The sequence below is a fragment of the Carassius auratus genome, chromosome 31 (genome assembly GCF_003368295.1).
Source record: "Carassius auratus strain Wakin chromosome 31, ASM336829v1, whole genome shotgun sequence".
Classification (NCBI taxonomy): Eukaryota; Metazoa; Chordata; class Actinopteri; order Cypriniformes; family Cyprinidae; genus Carassius; species Carassius auratus.
Genome location: NC_039273.1, coordinates 13,769,005 through 13,793,644, shown reverse-complemented (window position 1 = coordinate 13,793,644; position 24,640 = coordinate 13,769,005). Strand labels below are relative to the sequence as shown.

At 36.7% G+C, this 24,640-nt stretch overlaps 2 protein-coding genes across 10 annotated transcripts in view; both read right to left on the bottom strand.

Moving 5' to 3' along the window:
• Positions 1–1,889: 1,889 nt before the first annotated feature.
• Positions 1,890–7,599, bottom strand: gfi1ab (growth factor independent 1A transcription repressor b). 2 transcript variants are annotated; one of them, XM_026213751.1, is made up of 8 exons: positions 6,626–7,456; positions 6,284–6,532; positions 4,905–5,109; positions 4,463–4,657; positions 3,322–3,698; positions 3,093–3,230; positions 2,820–2,985; positions 1,890–2,735 (listed from the first exon to the last, which is right to left on the bottom strand). In XM_026213751.1, exons 3-8 carry the CDS (start codon positions 5,014–5,016, stop codon positions 2,557–2,559), a joined length of 1,167 nt encoding a protein of 388 aa, XP_026069536.1. In that variant the 5' UTR covers positions 5,017–5,109; positions 6,284–6,532; positions 6,626–7,456; the 3' UTR covers positions 1,890–2,556. The 2 variants fall into 2 exon arrangements, with proteins under 2 accessions (XP_026069536.1, XP_026069535.1); XM_026213750.1 differs by lacking the exons at positions 6,284–6,532; positions 6,626–7,456 and adding an exon at positions 7,497–7,599.
• Positions 7,600–7,895: 296 nt separating this feature from the next.
• Positions 7,896–24,640, bottom strand: part of LOC113050603 (ecotropic viral integration site 5 protein homolog) — a 53,517-nt gene continuing 36,772 nt past the window's right edge. For 7 of the 8 annotated variants that reach the window (XM_026213741.1, XM_026213746.1, XM_026213748.1 and 4 more), the window contains 4 exons: positions 24,265–24,411; positions 23,749–23,844; positions 15,026–15,121; positions 7,896–9,967 (listed from right to left, as the gene is read on the bottom strand). In XM_026213741.1, coding sequence (XP_026069526.1) covers positions 9,695–9,967; positions 15,026–15,121; positions 23,749–23,844; positions 24,265–24,411 — 612 coding nt within the window. In that variant the 3' untranslated portion in view covers positions 7,896–9,694. Of the gene's footprint in view, positions 9,968–10,517; positions 10,528–15,025; positions 15,122–23,748; positions 23,845–24,264; positions 24,412–24,640 lie in introns of all 8 variants that reach the window. The other variant, XM_026213749.1, reaches the window with a different exon arrangement.

Sequence of the window (24,640 nt, the reverse complement as noted above, 5' to 3'; positions counted from 1 at the left end):
TCCTTCATATTTTATTTGTAACTGACAGTAATTTAGATACTCCTTACCATGAAATAGCCATGTATTTACTTCTGTAATGCACCACCTTGTGAATATTTCCATGTATAATTCTTTAAACATTTAAATGAACAGACAGATTATTGCAACCTTTATGTTGTGTTTTTGTTAGTGCAGGAGTGTGTGTGTGTGTGTGTGTGTGTAAGCTAAAGACTGAAGTGCTCTGATTACTCGCCCACTGAAATTGATTGGGCTCTTTTCAGGACTTCTTGTATTCATATTTGATATGCCTGGAGGCTTAAAATCCTCACTGAAATCTGGCCTGGCCTAATGGTCCACTTGAAGCTTGCACTTTCCCTTTGAGTGAACTGCAGAGGATTGAAACAGGGGGATACACACCTATGTTAAGGCAGTACAAAACCACATCCATATATGCTCACTGCACTTCCACACACACACAGCACTGTAATATTCTCTAAAAGTGATATTAATAACTAATGATGCATTTTTTTATTTTAATTGAAGTCTTGGACTATAACTACAATGATTCTGTCAATCTGACAGTCATGAATGTTTTCAGCTGTTGATAAAGTCAAAAACGAAGGAGCAGATTACTTACTAAATATTGTCCTAATTCCTCAGGCGTGTTCGATTTCCCCAATGGCAGTAGGACATGTAAACCCCACAGCTGTGTGCTAACCTCTATTTTCTCTGGAATAAATATGGATTTTCATGTTCACCACAGTCAAATCTTCAGGGTTTTAAAATATTCAGCATTTTCACGGAATAAATGCAGTAAGATTTGAGCCATAAAAAGTCAGTGATTTTTAAATGGTGCATGGTGTTCTTTGATTGTGTCCTCTCTACTGTACAAAAACTTATATGTATAATATATAATTTGATCTAGACTGTTGAGGGTATAGCCTTTTTTTGGAAAATGGGAATTTACTTTTTTTTTTTTTCTTATCTGGCATATATGGACGGTTGCTTTGTTGGAAACAGATATTAACCCTTGCACTATTTCCTTTGACTGTTCCAGAGCCCTGGAAGGTTTTCGTTATATCCCAGGGCCATGTAGACTGCAGGAGCAGAATGCGCGACACGCCCTTCGGCGGGTGAAGTGTTTCTGCTGAATCAACGCTCTTTATTTACACTCAGTTTGGTTAACAGTAGAGATCCAAGAGTGTTTAGAGTGTAAATAAAAGCGGATAATTATTTTCACGGTCAGATAAGGTAGCTAGAAAAACAAATAGACGTTTGATTTTACGACATTTGGATCCGTGATATCTTAAAACGGTCAAATTAAATTTCGATTAAAAAAACGTGTTTTTGTTCAGATTTATCCTGTTTTTGATGACTTAATTTATCTGTGCTAGTAATTCAGAATTGCTGTAGTAAATTATAAATTATTTTAAATATAAAACAAATGGTGTAAATCGAAGAGTGCTGAATAAATCTAAATGTGACAATTTCTCGGGCTGTGCAATAAATCGTTGGAAAAGTTGACAATCTGTTGTCAGTCAATCATTTTTATTTTTCCATAGTAGGCTATGTTTCTCTAATATTAAATAACGATTGATTTCCCGTTAACCTAATTATTGGTCTTTCCAATATTTCTTATCTTGAAAATATACACTGATTGCGAAACACATTTTGAATTTCCAACAAGTTGTTTCGAAAAAATCATTTTTATTTTAAACAAGTAATGAAATACTGTCTATATTTAAAATAAAGAAACACGTTCATTTACAGACATGAAATGAAAAAGCCTCTGCTGAGCTCGAGAAGTTATTCGTTGCGCGCACTAGCTACAGAGATTCTATAAATCTGCATGAAACACAAACTTTGATTACACACACACACAAAAGATAAAATACACACTAGAAATAAATCTCTGTATATTCTTTATTCCAATAAATAGTGTAAATGACAATTTAATTTAATGTAATCGAATATATTTAGCCTACTACGTTAAAGAAAACGAAATCTAAATAGAAATAAAAAAAATGATGAATGGAAAAGGCTTCGACATGTTGCCAAATCATTTAATTGGGCTATAGTACACAAACAGTCCTTTTATTGATGAAATCTCGCAGTCTTATTGTAGTGCTTGTTTTGCCAGCATTCCCTTCGCAGCCTTGAAAACAAAGTGACATTCTTATGAGATGCGCTGATTTTTCTCTCCTTCAGCTGATATTTTGGGTGATAGCCTACAGTGTCCTTTCTCGCGGCGGTTATATTTCGTCCCTGATTATTTTGGTGATAATATTTTGGGTTCAGACACGATGCCTGGCATGTCTCTGCAGCGGGCTATTGATTTGGATCAAGATACCCCTGTCTAACATCACCGCGAAAGCTGCCAGACCTGCTGGCCTGCTGCTGACTCGTAGGCAAATCTCACAAAGCATAAACAGCTCTACAAACCAATGTAAACGCTTTCAAATCGCCTTCTCTGAACACTGATTTAATGTTTTCTGAAGAAGCATTTGTAGCTTTTTAAATGGAAAAGACTTTTAAAGGTTGTCCAGTAGTGTTTGGTAAAGTCCTGGACTCGTTTCCTCACTTCAGTCCGTGTTGTGTTTCCTTGTGTCTTCTTAGATCGACCTTGCGCTGGAATCCTTTGCTGCAGAGGTCACATCCGAACGGTTTGAATCCGGTGTGCTTTCGACTGTGTGTTATCAGATTGGAGCTCTGACTGAAAGCTTTCCCACACACCTGACATTTGTGTGGCTTCTCCCCTGGGAGAGAAAATCCACACGTCAGCGTTTTCCGTCAAAGGTCTATGTAGCCTATATAGATCAAGCTCTTTACATTTGGCTCACCTGTGTGGATGAATGTGTGTTTCTTCATATCTGATTTCTGGTGGAATCTCTTTCCGCAGTACTGGCACGGGTAGGGCCGTGTGTCGGAGTGGATGAGGAGATGCGTGGACAAAGTAGATGATCTTTTAAAAGTTTTCCCACAGATTTTACAATCAAAGCTTCTCTCCTGTGGGATGAAATGCTTGTTTTTAGAACATTTTCGCATGCAATCGGTTTCTTTTAGAAACGGTTTTCATTATTGCCCGAAATAAGAACACAATCCGAGCGCTTTACCTGTGAGTGAACAGCTCTGTGTTGCTCCAGACTGACCGCGTGTCCGAACGTTTTCCCGCAGATGTCGCAAGCATAAGGTCTTGTTCCACTATGCGACCTCCGAACGTGAACTTCCAAGCCATGCGGTGTGGAGAACACCTGTGGAACAGAGAGGACTACCTTGAACAATGTCTAATCGTGATTTTATAAAAATCCGAGCGAGCTGTTTGCGCTAGATCGGCTACATTACCTTGCTGCATTTTATACATTTGAATGCGCCATTTAGCAGGAGTCGATTACACATCACATCAGCGCTGGATTTCATCTCAGTTCCTTTTCCCAGTATGCTGCTGTCATCATAAAGTCCAGAGGCAGTGGCGCGCTCGAACAGGGTGGCAGTGGAACCATAACTGTTGTAAATGGTAGCACCAGATCCTCTTTCGTTGAAGAGAGAGGGCTCGACCACGCGATCGCTGTAATAGGCTGGAGGAGAGCGGTGATGGTTGAGAGTATGCTGGACCAGCTGTCGGATTTCACATCCCGAGTACCTGCTCCACGCGTAAGGCCTGAAGGGGACGGTGAAGGGATGCGTTTCTTCACCAGAGGGTGAAAAGGACTTTTCTGACTCTGTAAAAAAAAAAAAAATCTTAAGTTTTAAATAAAACTGTTTAGAATTACAGTAGCAGTGTAGCACAGGGTTTAATTGTTTTAAGTAATTTATAATTAATGTTACGTGCAATTTATGCCTAATTCTGTTAATGTTAAATTCGAAAATATCTTAAATACTTTTAAAATGAAACACAAACGTTTTTTAATCATATTTTTTTGCGGTCGCCGTGATTTTTGCAGGTAAGACATGTTCTTGGATCAACATTATTGTCCAAAAAATAAAGACCTAACCCTACCCATAATTTATTCCTAAAATCAGTGTGAAATGATAGCTGATAAACAAGGGTGTAGAAGCACCTAAATCCGATCATAAGCCTAAAACAGATATTTCCTTAAAAGTTATCTCTCGATTCTGATTAGTTTATTGGAATGTTGTTCCAGGATCAACAAGGATGCAGATTCAGGAACATGTTGTATTGGTAAAATCACGCTCATATTTTTTTTGTTGTGTTAATTCCGTCCGGTATGACCCGAAACAAATGAAACGTGCCCAAGCTGCCCAATAACGTTACTACCTCGTGCAAATAATTTCCACCAGGTAAAATGTTTTGGTAAAAAAAAAACAGATTGACAAGTATATTCATAAACAAAAGAATGATGTGGCCTAGCCATATAACGGACACGCACACACACACAAACTAAATCATGCATTCACACTGTAGACCAAGTTGATGAGCTTCAGATAGCTAGCCTATATCTACACGTTAAGAGATGTAAAGTACCCGGTGATGCTGATGGTGATGGAGGTCGCCAGAAGTCTTCGTAATCTGAGGAGCGGTCGCACACGCTTCCGTCACTGCTGAGAGGAGACTTCGAGGAAAGATCCGCGTGATCCACCAGGTGAGAGTCCGGGGAACAAGCGCCAGTCGTGTCACCGGTCAGGACATCCGGACAGCACTCATCTGAAGTTTTGCTTTCTGTTAGGAGATTATTTTTTCCCGTAAAACCACAAAAACCACAGCTAGGCCTATATAAAACATTTATCTCACAACATTCTCATAGATGAAGTCTATATATATATGCTATAAAAATAGATATAATAAAAGGGTTATAGGGTATGGTTAAATTAATAGGCTATACACACACACACTTTTTGTTTGACGACATGTTTGATAATTGCGATGCATTTCGCATTATCAGCAGATTTATATAATTTTGACATACCTGCACATATATGAGCTAAAATAGTATCAAGTCTGTTGTGGTCATCTTCCAAAGATCGCGGCTCGTGGTAGCTGTGAGCTTTTTTGCTCTTCACCAAGAAAGACCTAGGCATTGTGTCTCCTGTGGTTTCTTCCTCCTATGTCCTCAGTCATTAGTGAAGATCCGGCAATCTGTCAGCTCCACGGATGCGGCGGCTTTTTTATCTCTGAAAAGATTTGAAGACCATTGGTTGAGCAGCGCGTCTGTGGAGAGGACATGCATGAAGCACTTCTCTCGTCTGCCAGGTGTTATGAAGACAGGTGCTTTAAAGGAACAACTACCAAGCCTGAGGCCTGTGATTGGTCCGCCCCTCCACGAGAGGACAGACAGGTCCGGGGGGAACCGTGGCTAGATCAGGATAAGTGATACACTGTTTTATCAACGTGTTACTCAATCCCTAGCTGCAGGGGGAGAGGAAACGCGGAGACGGCTACCCAGCCTGCGCCTTCTCGATAGATTTGTGCAGGCTCGTGCATTAATGATTAGCTGTTAACATATTTTTTGTTTGTTTAGTTAACAATATGGATATAATCGATGGATAATCCACAAGGGTGCATTTTGTGTCCTTATTGTGTAAATATTAATGTAAATGCTTATAGGCATTTTTCTTTAAGCATCAAAAATTGAGTTTAAAATGTAAGCTATTTTATTTTAAAATATATCCTTTGTTCGTTTTCTGTATTAGCAAAATGTAAAAAAATAAAAAAAATAAACATTTAATTAGAAAAGCGTTTTGTATTTATTCTATAATTCTGGATTTTGTTTCATATAGTTTCAGACGTGTCATCTTTGTTATCGCCACCCCGCCCCCTCATGTACAACTGCTTTAGAGCTCATGACAGACTAAACGTCATCACAATCACACCTTCAGGTCTCCTCTCTTAATGACTTTATCTTGTTTTGTCACGTCTGTCAAACCCAGTGAACCCTGTTATGATTTTGTAAAGAAAACAAAAATCATTTAAAATGGACATTTGTAGAAATATCAGCATTAAATGATCTTTCTAATAAACACATTCAGCGCAATGCCCAAACTACAGAACAAATGAACAATATAAACTATAAAGTTTTGAACGCGTAGGCTACTAATAGGCTATAGCATGTTAAACATTTGAGATGGCTCAACTGAATCCTTTTCTGAAGTTACATTCTGAATAGCCTAGACTAATAACCTTTTTTTTAAGAATTAGCGTAGGCCTATTTATTTTAAAATAGAAATCAACAAAATGAAGTCTAGTTCACAGCCGAGATTAGCTATAATGCTGTTTAAAGTTAAATACCTTAAAATGCTGCTCTAGAATTTGATTATGGGTTTATTAATCGAAATGATAAAGGAAAACCTGGTTTTTGTAGCCTTGAAATAAAGCGGTCCACACGCGAGCGGGGTCACGGTGTTCTCGAGTTTCGTGGCTTCTCAGTGAACAGAGCTGCCTTGTTCGGAGTGGACGCTGGTGATCTGTCGTGGACACAGCGTGCGGCAGACAGTCAGTGCATCAGTCGGTCTCACCTGCCTTTGACTCGCAGACGTCTCCTTAAAATGAATCGCTTCACTTGCGCAGTATTGGAGTGTGTAGTAAACAGGGAGAACGCTGTAAATTGATGTGAGCGAACCGTGTAATTGAAAGTTACTTACTGCTTCAACTAATTTGTAACGTTACATGTTCGGTCACTTTTTAACCAACCTGTATGGATATCTGAAGTCTGTCTCGCCCATCAGAACACTGATAGGCTACCTACAATCGCTCAGTGCAGGATCTGAAGTGGAGATTGTCAGTTCTTGCCAACAGCAAAGCGCAGGAAATCAAAGCGCAATGTGCCCTCCGTCGATTAGACCTGCCATCTCGGGGCATCCGGTAGATATGATAATGCATGCAATATCTTGACTGATGTTCAAACATGATCTCACTTTTACTTGAGAATCATACAATTCTAGCTATTTACCCGTATAAGTGACAGAAAACGGACTTTAGGCTAATACGGAAGGCTAAAGGGAAAAAAATAAATAAATTATTTTATGCTGTTCCCAATGAAATCTGTCAGGACACATTAAGTAGCCTAACTCTCTGAATAAAATGGAGTGACAACAAAAATCCTGACCGTAGTCTTGTTGCTTTTCTTGTTAATTTTTAATGTAATCCTAAATATAGCCTACAGCATGCTGGTTATTTATAAAGAAACTACGAGAGAAAATATTAGGCTATTTCTCAGAACAACGTACAACCATGGTTATATCAAAACGCGTAACGCAAAGTTTTTTTTCTTTCTGTTCCTTCATGTACGTCTTAATTGACAAACTAAATGTAATCAACTAAATACCAAGCGATGCAAATGAAATCGTTCACATTTGCACTGATAAAACAATGCTGAGATGAGTCAATCAGTTCTATTAATGTTAAATTCGTGAATACGGTTCGAAACTTCATGCAAAGATGGAAACGCGCGAACTGTGATTTTGCTCTTAGCGAAACCCTGATTTAAGAATTGTTTAATAATCGATCAATCACTTTGAATTTGACAAGGGCTCATTTGCCAACAGGAATTTGCAGTGCTTACCTGATCACGCAATTCGTTGCAAGATGAATTCAGCACAGTCGTGGTGTGTTGGTTTAAGGCAAAGAGTGCACAGCCCATCTCATCTCATGAGTTTTAGACGTAAGAGCAGACGAAAAAAAAAAAACTTCCTGACCGTTATTTTCAACACGTCTCAATAGTAATCCTCCGGTGTAAGGAAGGCTGTAGCAGCTGTTTATTGAACGCTAATGTTTGAAGCGTGAATGCTTTTTATTTGTCCTGTAAGACATGAGTTACATAAAATGTAATTAAATAAATAAATCTAGCACAAAACAGGACTAAAATACACGTCCAAACATTGGTGACATTTTTCATTCTTTCTTGATTTCTAAATAAACGAATTTCGAATATATATATATATAAATAATGGAGAAAAAAAAGTTTTTCATTTTTAAAGACTTAAATTTTTTATTCTGCTCCTGCATGGGAAATAGCAAACACAGCATGACATTAGTTAAAAAACTATTGATTTATATTTTTATTGTGTGTCCAACATGTCCAGCTTCAACACATAGGCCTATCTTGCATTGTCAACGGTAAAGCCTCCAATGCCCACATGAGCATTCCACAGGGATTCACTGGAAGGTTTTAGTTTATATTCAATAATGTTTTTACTTTAGTGTTGTGTGCTTGGCAAGGTCGTTTTGCAAAGTCTTTATTCTGTAGGTGAAATTTTAAAAGCTGGGCAAATAGTTTACCAACTTTACATCCATCATGATGGGTTTTAAGGCGTTTTCTCAGGTGCTATTCATCTCCAGCCAAGCAAAACATTATAAATAGCCGACTGATAAGAAATAATTTCATTCCTTTGCTTGAAGATGACTTCTAAAGTCTTCAAATAAACCTCTGGGACATACAAGCTCATGGAGGAGAGAACAACAATGTAGAGTGAAGCTCGATTAAATATATGGCCATAAACAGGGAATAGTAGTATTTTTCATTGCCATTAAGTGATATGCATATCATCTGTGCAAAAATGCAAACTGATTCAGAAGCTAGGTGGTATGAATACGGATATGATATAAAAGGAGGGACAGTGTGTGTGTAGATATATTCTCATTGGCTCTGAATGGCTGTGAGTGCTTGTCTTAAGTAAGGCCAGAAAAGTGAGAACATTGTTCCAGAGCCAACTCTCCCTGCATTCAATTCCATCAGTTAGCCGGAAATCATGATTCATAACATACTCCGCATACCACATACTGTTGTTGAAAATATTATAAATCAGCAAGTATTTCATTGTATCTTCCCAGGCACAAAAAAAACCTCCATCCTGTGAAATGGAGAACTGACTAGGTCAAAGCTACAGTACATAAAATGTTACTGCATAGCAGTGTGCCAGGAAAAGGTGTTGCCTCCAAAAGACCTCCCAAATTCAGTAATACATCCCTTTCAACTAAACTGTACAATACATTACAATATAGACACTACTTCCATTGAATACATATTTTCAAGTAATAATGGAGATAAAAAAAAATCGAAACATGTACATATTTACAAAGATGCTGGTTCGTTGACCCACACTTCATGAGTTCAAGACCCAATCATGTAATTCATGCCAGGAAAACAAGGCTTGCTAACTTTACTGTAGATATGACACCACTGTATTAATATGGAACAGTTTAATGTGCATTTAAAGATGATAGTGTTCCGTAATACATTTCCCTCAAAAGAGATGTGTTCACTGGCTTCACATGGTCTTATCGTAAAAAAAAAAAAAAAAAAAAAAAAAGGTTAAAAAAATAAAATAAAAGCTATGAGGATGCAAATTCTTAATGCTTAAAACACTACACTATACAAAAAAAGTTTCTCGTAATGTGAAAAAAAAAAAAAAAAACATGGGGTATTAGAAACACCCCCTTTTAAGGTTTGGGAATCTCATGCCACAAAATGTTGATTTTTATTACAAGGGTCTCAAAGAGCCTAAAGTGGCCCATTAGTCGTCCTTATTGAAGCTAAAATTAAAACCTAGTGCCAGGACATACATCTGACGCATTTTGGCAAAAACAAAACAAATTCAGATGTAAACCATGACCTTAAGAAAGATATGACTCCATAAGGCTTGTCAAGTTCTCCGGTTTGAGTCCCATGCTCAACGCCGCAGGCAGATTTAAAGGACGAGCTTACAAACATGCTCTCCTTCCCAGAACTTTGAAGGCAGTTTGTCTGACCAATCCTGATGATCACACTGTTGTCGTCTTATGGCTGACATTTGAAGGCACACTAAGTCGTAGGGCATCTCCTTCCTCATCACCCTCACTTTCTGAGTCCTCCAGGTTTGGATGTAGTGTGTTCCGGCCTCTAACCTGATGTCTGCTCAGCTGGGGTGACAGCTTCACTCCGTCTTCATCAGAGGACTGGTAGGATTCATTGTCCCCTCCATAGTGATTGACTATATGAATCCCATCAAAACTGGGTTGCTCGTGTAAGCCCTGCTGCCCTCTTAAACACCGGATCTATGAGCAGAGAAAGAGAGCATCAGCACAACTGAAACTTTAACACCTCAGCCATTTCATTTGACAACATGCAAATAAATAACAGGAAACTATTTCTTCACAAAAGATAATGATAGGAACGCTAACACCAAAGCACAATCTCACCATAGAGAGCACCATCTATTTAAACAAACACATATAGTGGGATAAAGGGGTCAAAATGCAGACCTTTTTCAAAATATCTTTTGTGTTCCACTGAAGAAACGAAATGCATACAATTTTGGAACATGAGGTCGAGTAAATTATGAACGTTTTAATTTTGAGTGAACTATTTAAAAAGCAAGTATTAAGTCAGCAGGTCATCAGGACTTGAGGGATAAAATTATGTACCATATAGTAATACAACGTACCAAGTCCATCAAATTAAAATGGAAGTTCATGCTCAAAAAAGGGCTTGGGGCAAATGCAATAGCCAACTGTAAGGCTGTAAAATCCTAGTTTGAAATGTGGTTTTGAAATGAGAAATGTGCTCTGTGGTATAACACACAGTTGGAGATGTATGCAGTCTTACCTGAAACATTCTGCCACAGAAAGAAAGACATGTGGGGAGAGACGCATTCGTGGGTATTTCAGTTTAACCACAGTCAGTAACATTGTTTCATGTCCCTTCCACAATACCATCTGATATTACTCTCATTTTAAAACAACAACGCTGCGCATGTGGCATTCCACTGCAGTGCACATAGAAGAGGGCTGATGTGTCATAGAGGCTACAGAAAGAAAAAAAGTCAAGCCGGAAGACGGCTTGATGTTGAGAGATTAGTTTGACTATGGTTTTGCGTGGTGCAAATGGGGCTGATTAGAGACGTCTACGCTGTTTAGCAACTACGTGATTTAAATAGCTAGCAGATACAAGACATCCATCCTTTTTTTTAAGATTAGTATTAGTATAATCAGGCTTTTATTATTTTAGTTTCAGCTTCAGGTGTTACGCCAGTGTTCGCTGGCTGAACGTCTGATGCACACGACACACAAATTTGCAAACACTTCGGGAGATTCAAAGTCGTCTTCCCATTGGTTTAATTCTACAGATTTCCAGGAGACGTGTGTGTCGCGTTCTTTAAAGTTCCGCCTGGAAACAAATATGCCATGACGCCAAACCACTCATGTTAGAAGAAAGCCGTCGTGGTTACAACTGTAACGATGAGCGCTTATCTGGATCAACTAAACACATTATTTTCAAAAGTATGTGAAATATGTAAACTACACCAAATCTTTAAAATTCGTTCAAGAGCTTTACACACAGGTCTGTTATTGTTGGGAAATTTCTATGCCCCTAAACATGACGCAACACAAAACCAAACTTGATTGGTTGCTTTATCTGTCAATCAAATGGACTCTAGGGCAGTCCTTGGCCATTCAAAGCGATCAAGGTTCCCAGACCTTTTGCCGTCAGTCTGAAGGACTGGATGCATGAGACTAGTATTTTTACAATGAAACGGACAAGCAAAACAAAACAGATCAGAGATATATATCTTTATTATTAACCAACTATCCCATACTATAATTAAAACAACCTGCTGCTTAGTAAACTATATGTATTATACATCAAATACATGGAATAATACATACTATATTTCGCATTCATTTATTAATATTAATTTGTTAATAATGAATGTTAGAAAGGCTGCACTGAACCTTGTTCATTTAAGTGTTCGAGTCTTTTGTTTACATTTTAATTGTTTAGGTTTTATTATTTAAATTTTTTTCGTAGATCAGCAAAAGAAAAGGAAAGGCTGCACTTATTATTACCTAAATTTTTATATATATATAATTTAGGTTTTAATAAATATTTCTGCATAATAAATGTACATTTAGTTTTACCAATTTTCTGCATGTATCTTATTTAGTGTAATTACATGTATTATATTGGCCTCATATCGGCCAGACTGATTTCTCAATATCGTCATTGGCCATTAAAAATCCCATATCGGTCGACAACTAATTTTAATACATGTTAGAATTAACTCTAATTTTCCTTACAACATTCAAGTAAACAAAGCGAAAAAAAATAACACCAACTTAACTTATTAATCATTACTTGTAATACTGAAAAATATTTATTGTAATCAGAACATTTAATTTTATTTGAAATCGTCTCATGACCCGTTTAAATAATTGTGACTCCCATTTTAAGAACCACCTCTATATAAGACAAGCAGGAGGGACGGATGGTTAGACTTAAACGATTATAAATTAATTGTTGATTAAGATAAATTATATATCAGATATTTAAAAGAAATCATTTTAATATATGATTACCTAAAGCAAAAAATGGCTAAAAACCCATTTTAACTGTTGTACCATTGTTAAATGGCTCTTCTCTCTTCACTACACACCCACAAACATCCAAATCAGTCTTGTTCGTAAGGGTTTGTGGCTACAGACAGGATTCATGCTGCTGTTTGATTGTGCACGAAGAGGAACCCGGTAGGTTTTTTAGAGGTAAAGCTGTCTTGCTGCACTCTGTTGATAGGGATTGAGATGGCCCGAGAATGCACGATTTAGTAGAAAGTTGTTTGACCACAAACCACCAGCCTTTTGTTGTCAGTATTAAGGAGGAGGAGAAAATCAGACTACATCCTGCACCCTGTATAAATCAATTAAATGCTTTCCGTTTTCTGTTCTGCTGTTCCACATTCAATTTAGCTTATATAATGTCTTATGTCTAACTGAAATACTAATGGTGTTGACATTTGGCTATATAAGTTGTATTAAACATCACACAGGGGATTTTTGAAACCCGTCGTTCCCACTTCACATATTGTGTTAACATTTCCAAACACTAAAAACTGCTAGTGATGTCAAATTCTAAATAAACTTTCCATCATCCACATCAACCTGAACCACCCACATAACAAACATCATTGGGCTGCAAAGAAGCTATTAAACCAGATTCTTTAGTGCCTAATAAAAACATTGCTTATTAAATTTACTATAAAATTTGCCTTCTGCATATTTTTCATGGGCCCGAGACACAAGAAAGGCATAGAAGTGGTATAGAAGTGGTTCTCAAATATTTAAGTCAGCGACACCTCAAGTAACATTGACGAGAACTTGCAACCCACACTATCCCACAGCACAGTCAGACACCGTGAGATAAAATTGTAATATCCTTTTTTTTTTTTTTTAAACACATGAATATTTATTTTTAACCATTACTTATATTAAAGGGGTGGTTGACTGCTTTTTTTCTTGATTTGTGTTTATGGGGTGCAGTGTAACATGTCTTCATGTGTCATAAATATTTTTTTTTTTAGAAAGCCTTATTGTTCATATATTTTACTTTTGTTGTGAGCTTCTGTTTCCATTGTCATTTGAACGGCCGCTTGACTTCCTTTTTCTAAGATATCACTCCCTCAGAAATACGTAATGGGCTCAGACTGGTTAGCTGGCCCAGTGTGTTGTGATTCGTTAACCACGTACTACATGTTGTATGAAAACTTCACGTCGGAAACTTTCCTCTTCTCTAAAGCCGCACAACGTGGCCCCGCCCCCTTTGTTACATGTTCCCGGGGGCAGGATTTATGTAAATATCTGGGTTTGTGATGTAACAAACCTGGGAAGTAGCTCGTTGTAGTCCCTACGAGCCGTATTTGTAGGCATTAAACTGCCAGAATTAAAAAAAACGGCATCTCTGTTTGCATAGAACTTTCAACACTGTTAACTTTGCAGATATTGTTTATGCTCGAACAGGAATATTACACACTAACTAACGTAAATCGTATGAATGTATGAAATCGCAATCAACCACCGTTTTAAGAAAAATATTTATTGTAATTAGAAAATTAAACTATGCCTTTTTTCGCAACCCCTTTCACGGTCCCCCATTTTGAGAATCATGGAACAAGCAGTTTGGTAAAATTGATGGATGAATATTTTTAATGGATCTTTCGTGACGTTAGCCTTGAGACTAATTATTCATGTTGATCAATTTATTTTACATACTGCAAGTCATCTACGTTTAGCGCTTCCTCTGTAGCCAATTAACATGTGACACATTTTGAAGTGCGTCACTACCACAGAAATATCAAAAATCTCACTACCAGAAGTGGGCAACAGCCAAAACAACACATTGGCCACAAGAACGACACCACCTACAGACGATCAAAAGTTTTCGTGCAAAGAACGCAACTAAGTGAATTCATGTAAAATAGTCAGCCCCGATGACATCTTAAACCTCTGGATTTGTTCATCTGAACATCATTCCAATGAAGAACTTAGTCCACAGCCCTCTATTGTAAACAATACCGATCCATGACTGTTATTCGGAACGGGACTCATACAAAAATGTGTGCAACTCATTCATAACTACAATATGAACACTTAGGAAAGTCTTGAGACCTAGTGAAGAGAAATTCTGTGTGGCGACTTCCTTCTTCACATCAATGACAAACAAACATTTGATGAGTGCAACCTTATATAAGAGGTCCAGACACCGGGTCGACAGAACAGATATCGGAGTGCTTCTATAACAGCACCTGTGAGAGGATAGGTGTAGCGCTAAAGAGTGTGATGGGGTGTGTGCCGGCAAACTGAAGTGCAGGAAGAGGCCACGCACAGGGTGTAGTTGACGCTTACAGAAACCCTGTGAAAAACTAACAAATCTGTTCAAAACGTTCAAAGCTTGTGAAAAAATGTAAAGATGAAAGACACATCAGGCAGGAAAAGAAGCATTTCATGGGTGGATAAAACATCACAGCTGCAGGGTAGACTGAGAATAAGACAGACTCCTAGCAAATTCTTCAGGGAGTGCGCAAAACTACATGTGTAACTACTGCTTAAGATATACATCAAATCAATATTTTTCATAAAAAATAAAAAAAAGAGGAAAAATTATGAATGTTTTTTTAATGTTTTTTTTTTAATGTATTCCTTCAAGTGTTTTTTTACACTTTATTCATGCATTCACAGATGTAGATATCTGTTGCCTAGCTTGTATTATTATTCTATCTATTCTTAAGTGTGCATAGTCTTATTATGTTTTGAAACAATGTTCATAAACACGTGGACTATTACCTCATGTTTGAGATCTGTTATCTGATCCTTGAGGTCTCGGATGTACTGGCTGGAGTCTGTGTTGTTGAGCTGACCTTGGACCTTTCCTTCTTCTTTCTACATGAAAGGGGAAGAAATATTTTACAAACAATATGCAACCCACCTAAGAACAAATAGCATTAATTACCAGAATTCACTCAAAAAAAAAGTTCTGCGATTCAACTTACTTCACGTTGTTCCAAACCTGTATGACTTTCTCTTTTCAATGGATTACAGTACACAGAATCTAGTAGACTACAGTTTGCAACTAGACGGATGTACTGTTACTTCCTCTACAGTCAAAAATCTGGGGGTTATATTAGACAGCAACTTGTCTTTTGAAAACCATATTTCCCATGTTACAAAAACAGCATTCTTCCATCTTAGAAACATTGCCAAGCTACGAAATATGCTGCCTGTTTCTGATGCAGAAAAGCTAGTTCATGCTTTCATGACCTCTAGACTCGACTATTGTAACGCACTTCTAGATGGTTGTCCTACTTCTTCAATAAACAAGCTACAGGTAGTCCAAAATGCAGTGGCTAGAGTCCTTACCAGGTCAAGAAAATATGTTTTCTTTACAGTCTCTGCACTGGCTTTCAAGTTCCGTATCAGTTACAAATGATCATTACATACCTATAAGGCCCTAAATGGTTTAGCTCCTGCGTACCTAACTAGCCTCCTACCACATTACAATCAATCAATGTCACAAAACGCTGGACTTTTGGTCGTTCCTAGGATAGCAAAGTCCACTAAAGGAGATTTTTCACATTTGTCTCCCAAACTCTGGAATAGCCTTCCTGATAATGTTCGGGGTTCAGACACACTCTCTCTGTTTAAATCTAGATTAAAAACACATCTCTTTCGCCAAGCATTCAAATAATGCATCTCATTAATTGTGACTGCAGTTTCATCTGATCAACTGCGCATTCTTATTCTTTAGCTTGGGTTAAACTAATGAATTTTACTTTGTCGGAACAGCAGCTATGCTAATTATGTCTCTATTTGTTTCTCTGTTTTGCCACGGGATTTAACAACTAGGATTTACACAAGCTCCAGTCTGGATCCAGAACACCTGAGAAGAGATGATGCGAACCCTGAAACAACATACAGAACTAATATTGCTACTTACTATGCAATCATATAATAATTGCTGTTAATAATGTTCATTGTCATGTTGACTACGTCTTAATTTTTCAGAAAATTCCTGTCATATGCACATTAACTGACAGTCACCACTTATAAGCTACTACTAAATATTGCAGACGTAATTTTCTGTAAAGTTGCTTTGCAGTGATTTGTGTCGTAAAAATTGCTATACAAATAAACTTGAATTGAGTTCCTTTAGCTCAAGTGGTAGAGCATTGCGTTAACAAGTGCGAGGTTGGGGGTTCGAATCTCAGGGAACAGAGATTATTAAGAGAAAATTGTTAGCTTGACTGCAATGTAAGTTGCTTTGGATAAAAGCGTCTGCTAAATGTATAAATTGAATTTAATTTTAATTGAATCAGAGAATACAATTTCAGTTTTATATCTGTAGCTCTTTCCCATGCACTATAAAGGTATTAAAAAGTACCATTAATGTAGCTCATATGACTAGTGTTCTACAATCTTCAGTCTTCATCTACAGTGGTTTAGTAACTGCTACAACTAGATCACAGAGTGAGTGAGTTAAACTCGAAAATCGGATCAGTGCAATTTGTGAATGAATCAGTGAGACCAGTTTTGGGAACTGTATCAGCTGATTCACTAAATAGACCTGACCTACAAGAATTATTCCTTCTTGTACTGGACCTCACTTCTCATCAATATGCCACAAAGCCGGAGCAGACGTCAGTATGGTCAGAAATGTATATTTTGATCCTTGCACACAGCTATCATATGGTTGCAGAAAATTTGTGTAATAAAGCACACAAATACTTTCACTTTAATGGCGCTTTTTCAATATTTTGGAACTTGACTGCTCCGGACCCCATTCATTTTCGGGTCAATACCACTGTAGGGTGCCTTTTGGTGTCCTGTACCTAAATAAATTAATTAAATTTAAATAAATGTATGCATTTAGCAGACACTTTTATCCAAAGTGACTTACAGTGCATTCAGGCTATCAATTTGTACCTATCATGTGTTCCTGGGGAATCGAACCCACAACCTTGCGCTTGATAAAGCAATGCTCTACCAATTGAGCTACAGGAACATTAATAACTAATAAACAATAAATGATAAATTAATAAATAACTAATTTGCCATGATAACTTTACATAAAAATTATTATGAATTGGTGTTATATTAGGCTAAGTTTTTATATTCAAAACAAAAGCATGACTTGACTCTTTAGATACATTTTCTTAATGTATTATTATTATTTTTTTGTGTGTAAGAGGATGCATGTTATGCATGTCTCATGCACTGCTCATTAAATTTGAATGATAGTAAAATACTGTCAAATCATAAAATGTTATTGTGTTCTCCTATTAATATTCAGTTAAATAGGAGATAACTCAATTTGAGTGTAATTATCATTTGGTAATAAAAACAATATTTTTATTTAATAAAAAAAATAAGAGTTTGTCCATGTCCCTTGAATGGTTGTCCACCCTGTCGTATTTGGAAATCTGCCCCTTTAAAAAAATATCTATGTGATTGAGGATGTAATTATATTTATTATTATGAAAACTTTTTTTTTTTAACTTGAATAAATGTTTAATTGTCATATTTGGTCTTGATGTTTGTTGACCCTGTCATCTTAATACTTTTAGAATAATATTTTAAGTAATTCAATCATATCTATATAAACCAGTGTGTTCAATAGCTAGGTGTGGGGGCAATAACAAAATTCTTCCTAATATCCCAGTTTTCTCCAAATAAGAAAGAGAGTTTCTTTAAAAACACATGGTTTACAAAATCTTTTATGCATTTACAATTCGAAAGTAAACAAATAACCCTGTTTAGGAAGGGGACATCATTCCTTTCAGAAAATATAATTTGCATCTTAATTTTGCAATGAAAATGTATTTAACAGAAACATATATGTCCATGCTTCGAATAATGGCCCATAATAAAAAATAAAAAAATGTGGGAACTCAGTCAAAATGTTTCTATAGTACTTGAGTGTCTACTATTTATGACATGACAAAGCGAATGGGAAATTAAAACCACACCTTTTGAGTATTGTGTGGGTTGAAAGCCACTCTATGGAGATATTGACCCTTTCATTATACTAAAATGCCAAGATATATATATTTTTTTAACATTCACATTTTGCATTCCACAGAAGCATGTCATACGTGGTTTGGTGAAGAAATATACACCAAATTTTCGTTTTTGTCAAACCTATCCCTTCCTTTAAGAAGTATGTGGGAGTGAAAAATCTGTTGGGGGTGTTGTGGTGGCCATATTGGTTTACATATATGTGAACAGATTGTGAGGCTATAAACGCGGTTGTGTTTTTGACTGCTACTTAATGCCTTGGGGGAGCTGCGGTATTAAACAGACGTGTACACACTACATAACATGTTTACCCTCCACATTCGCACCTGTTAAAAAGGGAATCAAAACACCGTACAAACATGCTGCAAAGAGCCGTTTTCCTCTGTATTGGTAGTTATGGCATGCCACACAGGACAGAGTGAGTGAAAAAGGAGAAGAGGTGCAGAAAGGGGTGTGTTATAGAGGTACTGAGGTAAGAGCAATGCATGCACAAACACCCTACTAGCAGGGAAGGGTGTTTTCAATTCCTGTGGTCTGCATTCGGCTGTGCTTGCAGCTCTCTGATAGGCCGAGGATGGGGATGGCGAGGGATTTAAAGTGTTCTTCCAAGAATTTGTGTTTTTCTCGAGGTTTCTCCCCCTTCCCCCATAGTGCTGTGATAAGGGAAAGGCAGTTAGCTGACTTCCTAACACTCAGCTGCATGAAATCAGCAGGTGGCAGGCTGCAGCTAGGGACATCAAACGTCTGAACTTCAGTACCCCCCCCAGTACAACTGAATGGGCTCGTCGATGAGAACCCAGAAAATCTGAAAATATGTTCTTCCTGATGAAATTTTGTTTTTGTCGATTTAGTCTAGTGTCGCCTTCTAGGTTATCAAGTACATGATAGTATATATTAAAAAATATAAAATCTAATCAAATAAAACACTAAAAACTAGGGTTGGGTTGACTGTCAATTAATTTCAATTGATATTCAGTTTGATGAACCAATATCGATTCTTAATTCCGATGAAGATCATTTAGTATATGCTGTTTTTTGTTGATACTTGTACAAAACTTCACTAAACATAATTCGCAGCACGCCTGGCATCCACCAATTGCATTGAGCTTTGTGCTTTCTTAAGAAAGGAAGCTTTTAAATGCTGAATAATTTATCATGAAATGTTTACTACTAGTTATACCACAAAATAAATATGAATAAACACCAAGAGAACTTGAGTGTTATGTCTCATGTAAATCGCTCAATAAATGTTTTGGAACCATGGAAAGATTGTCAAGAAAACAATCAATCAATGTCACGTACAGTAACATTATATTTACATCAGAAAAAAGCTATTTATTTTCTATAGGTTGTAAGTCAACCATAAAAAATAAGCACTTGATAAATATATGCACTGTATTACTTATTAAAGCAGTGATATCTTCATTATTTAATGTATAATTGAATAAATATCATGAAATCAAGTTATGAGTTTAAATCGGTTTAAACTTTAACATTAAATGTAGAATGTAGAAACAATCAAAACTTAAACACAGCAATTCAAATGTTTGCATGGAACTTAATTTCAACCTTTAATTTTACAGTATCGTACCAGCTGACAGGGTTCTCTACATAGTTTACAGATTATTTGAGAGAGACTTTTTCCTTACAGTACCATGAACTCCCCAACTCAATCCGAGCAGCTGAGTCCTTAGCCATCTTCAAGAATCGGCTTAAAACACATCTCTTCCATCTTTATTTGACCCTCTAACTTTAACACTCACTATTCTAATTCTATTCTTTAAAAAATCTAACTACCTTTCTAATATTTTTGTATTCTATTTTCTTTTCATTTATTATGCAATTGTATATGTATGTGTAAAGACCTCTAACTAGCTTGCTCTATTCTTTTATTTTTTTATTCTATCTGTTTTCTTTTTATTTATTATATTAGTTAAAATCCCATGCTCCGTGTACTGTGTTAACCTAACTGAGACTTGTTATAGCACTTACATATCATTGCTCTTTTTGTTGTTTTTGATTGCTTCCACTGTCTTCATCTGTAAGTCGCTTTGGATAAAAGCGTCTGCTAAATGAATAAATGTAATGTAATGTACTGTATCTCATCTATATCTACATGATATTGAATCAAAATTGGAATTAAATCAAGAGCTTGTAAATCAAAACCATCAAATTGTGAAAATCAAAACTGAACTGATTCAATACCCAGGCCTACAAGTACATTTACAGTACAGTAAATTTTAAATTTAAATTTATGCATTTAGCAGACGCTTTTATCCAAAGCGACTTACAGTGCATTCAGGCTATCAATTTTTTTAACATATCATGTGTTCCAAGGGAATCGCGCCCCCAACCTTGCGCTTGACAACGCAATGCTCTACCAATTGAGCTGCAGGAAAACTATGTACAGTATAATTATAAAATATCAGTTGAAGTGTAATGCCGAACTGCATTAAATTATTTACACAAAACAAACTTCAAAGACTTCTATTACAATATATTTACACAAAAAATTTAAACGACTTTCCAGGAGCTAAAATACTTTCAGAACGAGTTAAAATATTTTCACAAAAACCGAGTTAACCACTGTTTGATCAGTTCAAAGATTTGAGCTCACATTTTTTTTTTTTTTTTATGTTTTCACAATCAATAGGTAAACAGCATAACCGTTTCACACAAAAAAGCAGAACAGAACTGAGCCACAATGACTCGATCAAATGGTGATTCTGATGAACTTGTAGTATTAGAGTTGAACTGCTGGCCTGATTCAGCGAAAGATTAAAGTTCGTTAAATTGAGCAATTCTTATCTGACGGAACAAACTCTGTTGTGACACTCTTAAATGTAAAAATTGAAAATAATCTCTTTAAATGCTCTCTACCTCACAATGAACTTAGCCGATCAGATATAGACTAGAAACTGCGTATTAGTTGAAACGTGGAAACAAAATGCAACACCTCCAAAAGTCACATATCCTGATGAATACATATTTGTTCTATAATAGGTTGGCATGGCAACAAACACAGTCAGTGTTTCAGATTGTTATGATTTGAGACGTTTCTACGAAGTGTCATTGTTCCCCTCTGCAGCAACGCATTAGTATAGTACTACTGAGATTTCTCTATTGCTCTTTCTTTTCACGTTCATGCATGCATCTGCCAAGCTAAATCTCTCTGTTACAATAGATCATATGAATGCTGTGCAGCAAAGCATAAAGCAAAATGAGAGCTTTGATTATAGCTCAGTGTGTTTCTCTGCCTGATAGGAAGTGGTTTCTCATCTGGTAATGAAGATAGCTAAGCTGTGGTCCCATGGGCCATGCAAGCAGCCGTTTCAACCCTGAGCTCAGCTAGGTGTTAAAAAAAAAAAAAGAAAAAAAAAAAAACCCACTTCACTCCACTCGAAGTTAGACAATAGATCATAATGCTGAGGAGGAGCAATGCTGATGCTCTGCATTTTTCTTGTGAAGGCTTCATTCAGTCTTACTTGCATGTCAGTCACAATAACTATTAAAAGACTCGGCTCTGAAACGTTGTGTGGGTGTTAAGAAAGGTGTCTACATCTCCTGTATGCTGAGGAGTCGGGTTAGTGTGTTGGTGTTTGGTGTCAGACAGACCTGTACGTTCACTTTAAAGTGGATCTTTCCAGTGAAAATAAAAACCATACTCGCACCAGGTGACTCAGAAAGTCAGTCCAGAGAAAAAAAAAAGGGCTGTGGTGACATCATGGTGTTATAATTTTCCAGCAATGGGACATGTCAAGTTAAGAGTGGGCGAAAGGTGAGCGAATAAATAATCGCGTTGATGCTAAATCGGTAACGATGATGAATAGAGATGCAACTTTCATAACACTTCAGAAGATATTTAAATGACGCCTCAACCGATTACATTTTTTATAGCGATTTAATATTATTTTTCTTTGTGATAAAATATATGTGTGTCAATTTGCACAGAAAAAGACTCAAAGCATTTTCCAAACTGCATTAAAACACAAAACAAAACTCTTGACCCTGCGATAAACATACAAAATACAGTTTCCCTCAGCGCTTTATGGATTTAATCTTAAATGTGTAAAGATGCTGCCGAGCTGCTATGCTTGTTTAGGATCTATTCATTACAATTATGAGGGTGTCCATCATCATTTACTGATAAACCGGCAGATAGTTTGATTTCTATCAGCTACAAACCACCTTAATCAGCTTCTTTTTAAACACGGACCAGAATGTATAAATCTCAAATAAATGAATTAACAGCATTCATTAACTTGAATGAAATCAGATTTCAGTCACGAAGTGTGTTCACGGGCAGTTTCTCTTTCTTTCATCAATTCATTCTCATCTTCACTGGATTTTGCCAACAGCCTAGAAGCGAATTAAAATATGGTGAGCCAGATCTGTTGCCCACAGCCCTCAGGGTAAAAACCTTGTAGGTAGCCAAAACCACAGAACCACAGCTAAGAGCTGCACATGCCTGAGAGGAGCATGCTTGTCTAATCTGATATCTAGCAACCTGATGCAATTTCGGCACACAACAATCACTCCCGTACACGGAGCAAAATACACCACTTCTCAAGTTTGATCTAGGAAAGGAAACAGCAAAGTGAGGTGATGCAGACTGACCAACATCAGCCTTCATAGATAAGTACAGAAAGTGCTGAAGAGAAAAGCTTGCGACAGAAATGAACACACTCTCATAAAGGTGAGATTTAGTTTCGAACACAAAAAAGCCCAGTTTATATCTGTCTCAGGAAGGAAAGTAAAACACCCCACACTGATGACATACTGTGCTAATCTTTAAAATAATTCGGCTTCCTGCATGGGGAACGCAACCTCTTCAGAGAGCAGCGTTTTCTCCGAAGAGATCAAACGTGTGTCTCACTTCTCACTTTAATCCAGTAAATCTTACTAATAGAATCTTTCCCTCAAATCAAAACACACCTGTGTTTCAATCAGGGTCAACATGTATTTATAGCTCTATTTACGAAAATTGCATTAATTACAGTAAGTTTCAACTGATTTACGTGAAACACATGTGTTTACACATCTTACTACAGGATTCTATAGTTTTTTTTTTTTTTACCATCTTTTACTTTTAAATCAACAGTAAGCAACAGCTTTTTAAGTAATTTTAAGGCATCTAATATATATATTGTGTACTATTTATAAAGGATTTGGTTACAATTCAAAATGATTTTAAAACAACAGAAAAAAATGGGGCCGTTTATACATGAATACACCTTCTTATCTAAAAACTACATGCTCAGGAGAACCGTGTCCACAAAAAAAATCCCTATTATTTGCACACTAGTGTTTAAATGTGTCACAAACTATGTGGACAAGCAAAAAATGCTATGACAGCCTAAAGATTTCATCTCATCGCAAATGTAAAAATCTAAGGGGTATTCTAGAAGCTAAGAGACCGAAAGGCTATGAGCAGCTGTGCTAGGGAAGGACTGAATTGTAATGGAATTTGCAGTGAATTCTGTACTTCTTTGTACCTGGATCTCAAGCTCCGAGATCTGCTGCTGAAGCTCAGCCATGGCAGCAATATTATCAGCTTCTCTCAATCTCACTGCCATCACCTCTTCTTTATTCTGTTTGAAAGAGAGAGAAAAAACTGTGAAACGAAACCACTGTGAACATGCATATATAATCAGCTTTTATTGAATGGCTTATTTTTGTACGCATAGCTGAGCGCAGAGATGCACTGCGCATCTACTGCTGCTCTCAAACTGAAGCGCTGAAACAGGAACTACTAAACCCTATTTAAAGCCAAGTCACGAATGAGGAAATGTAACCAAATCATACAAAGATATGTTAATTAGAGGTATATTTTGCTTTTATGTATCTTTTTATTTTTATTTTGACAGAATACTTGAATAAAAGGTGTACTCTTAAACTAGAATAAAGACAATATACTTAAAAAAATAATAATGATGAAAAAAACAATCATAATGCTATATAATCTATTTAGATAAAGTCCATGTTTTTGCACCAATCTGACTTTCACTAACCTTGCACTCTATTTCAGCCTGTTTCCGCTTTGTCTCCTTCAGCTCAGCATGCAACGTCTTGTTCTGGTTGGTCAAAACCTGCAGTCGCTCCTGTAGATTTCGTGCCTCTAGTTCTGCTCGCCGCAGCTGATTACCATGTATCTGATTCTACGAGTGAGTAAAAAAAAGAAATAAGTAAGTACAAATCTCTATATGTTATTTGCCATTTTCTTTTTTTAAAATAATAATCCCAAAATAACCAAACTCAAATCTGAAGTGATAAAGCAGTGCCCTAAACTCAATAGAGTGAAGCCCATCAGAGTATAAATTGATTAACTTTGTCTCCCTCTACTGGCTAAAAATGTGGGTATGCTCTCTGACGTGTTTCCTGTGTAAA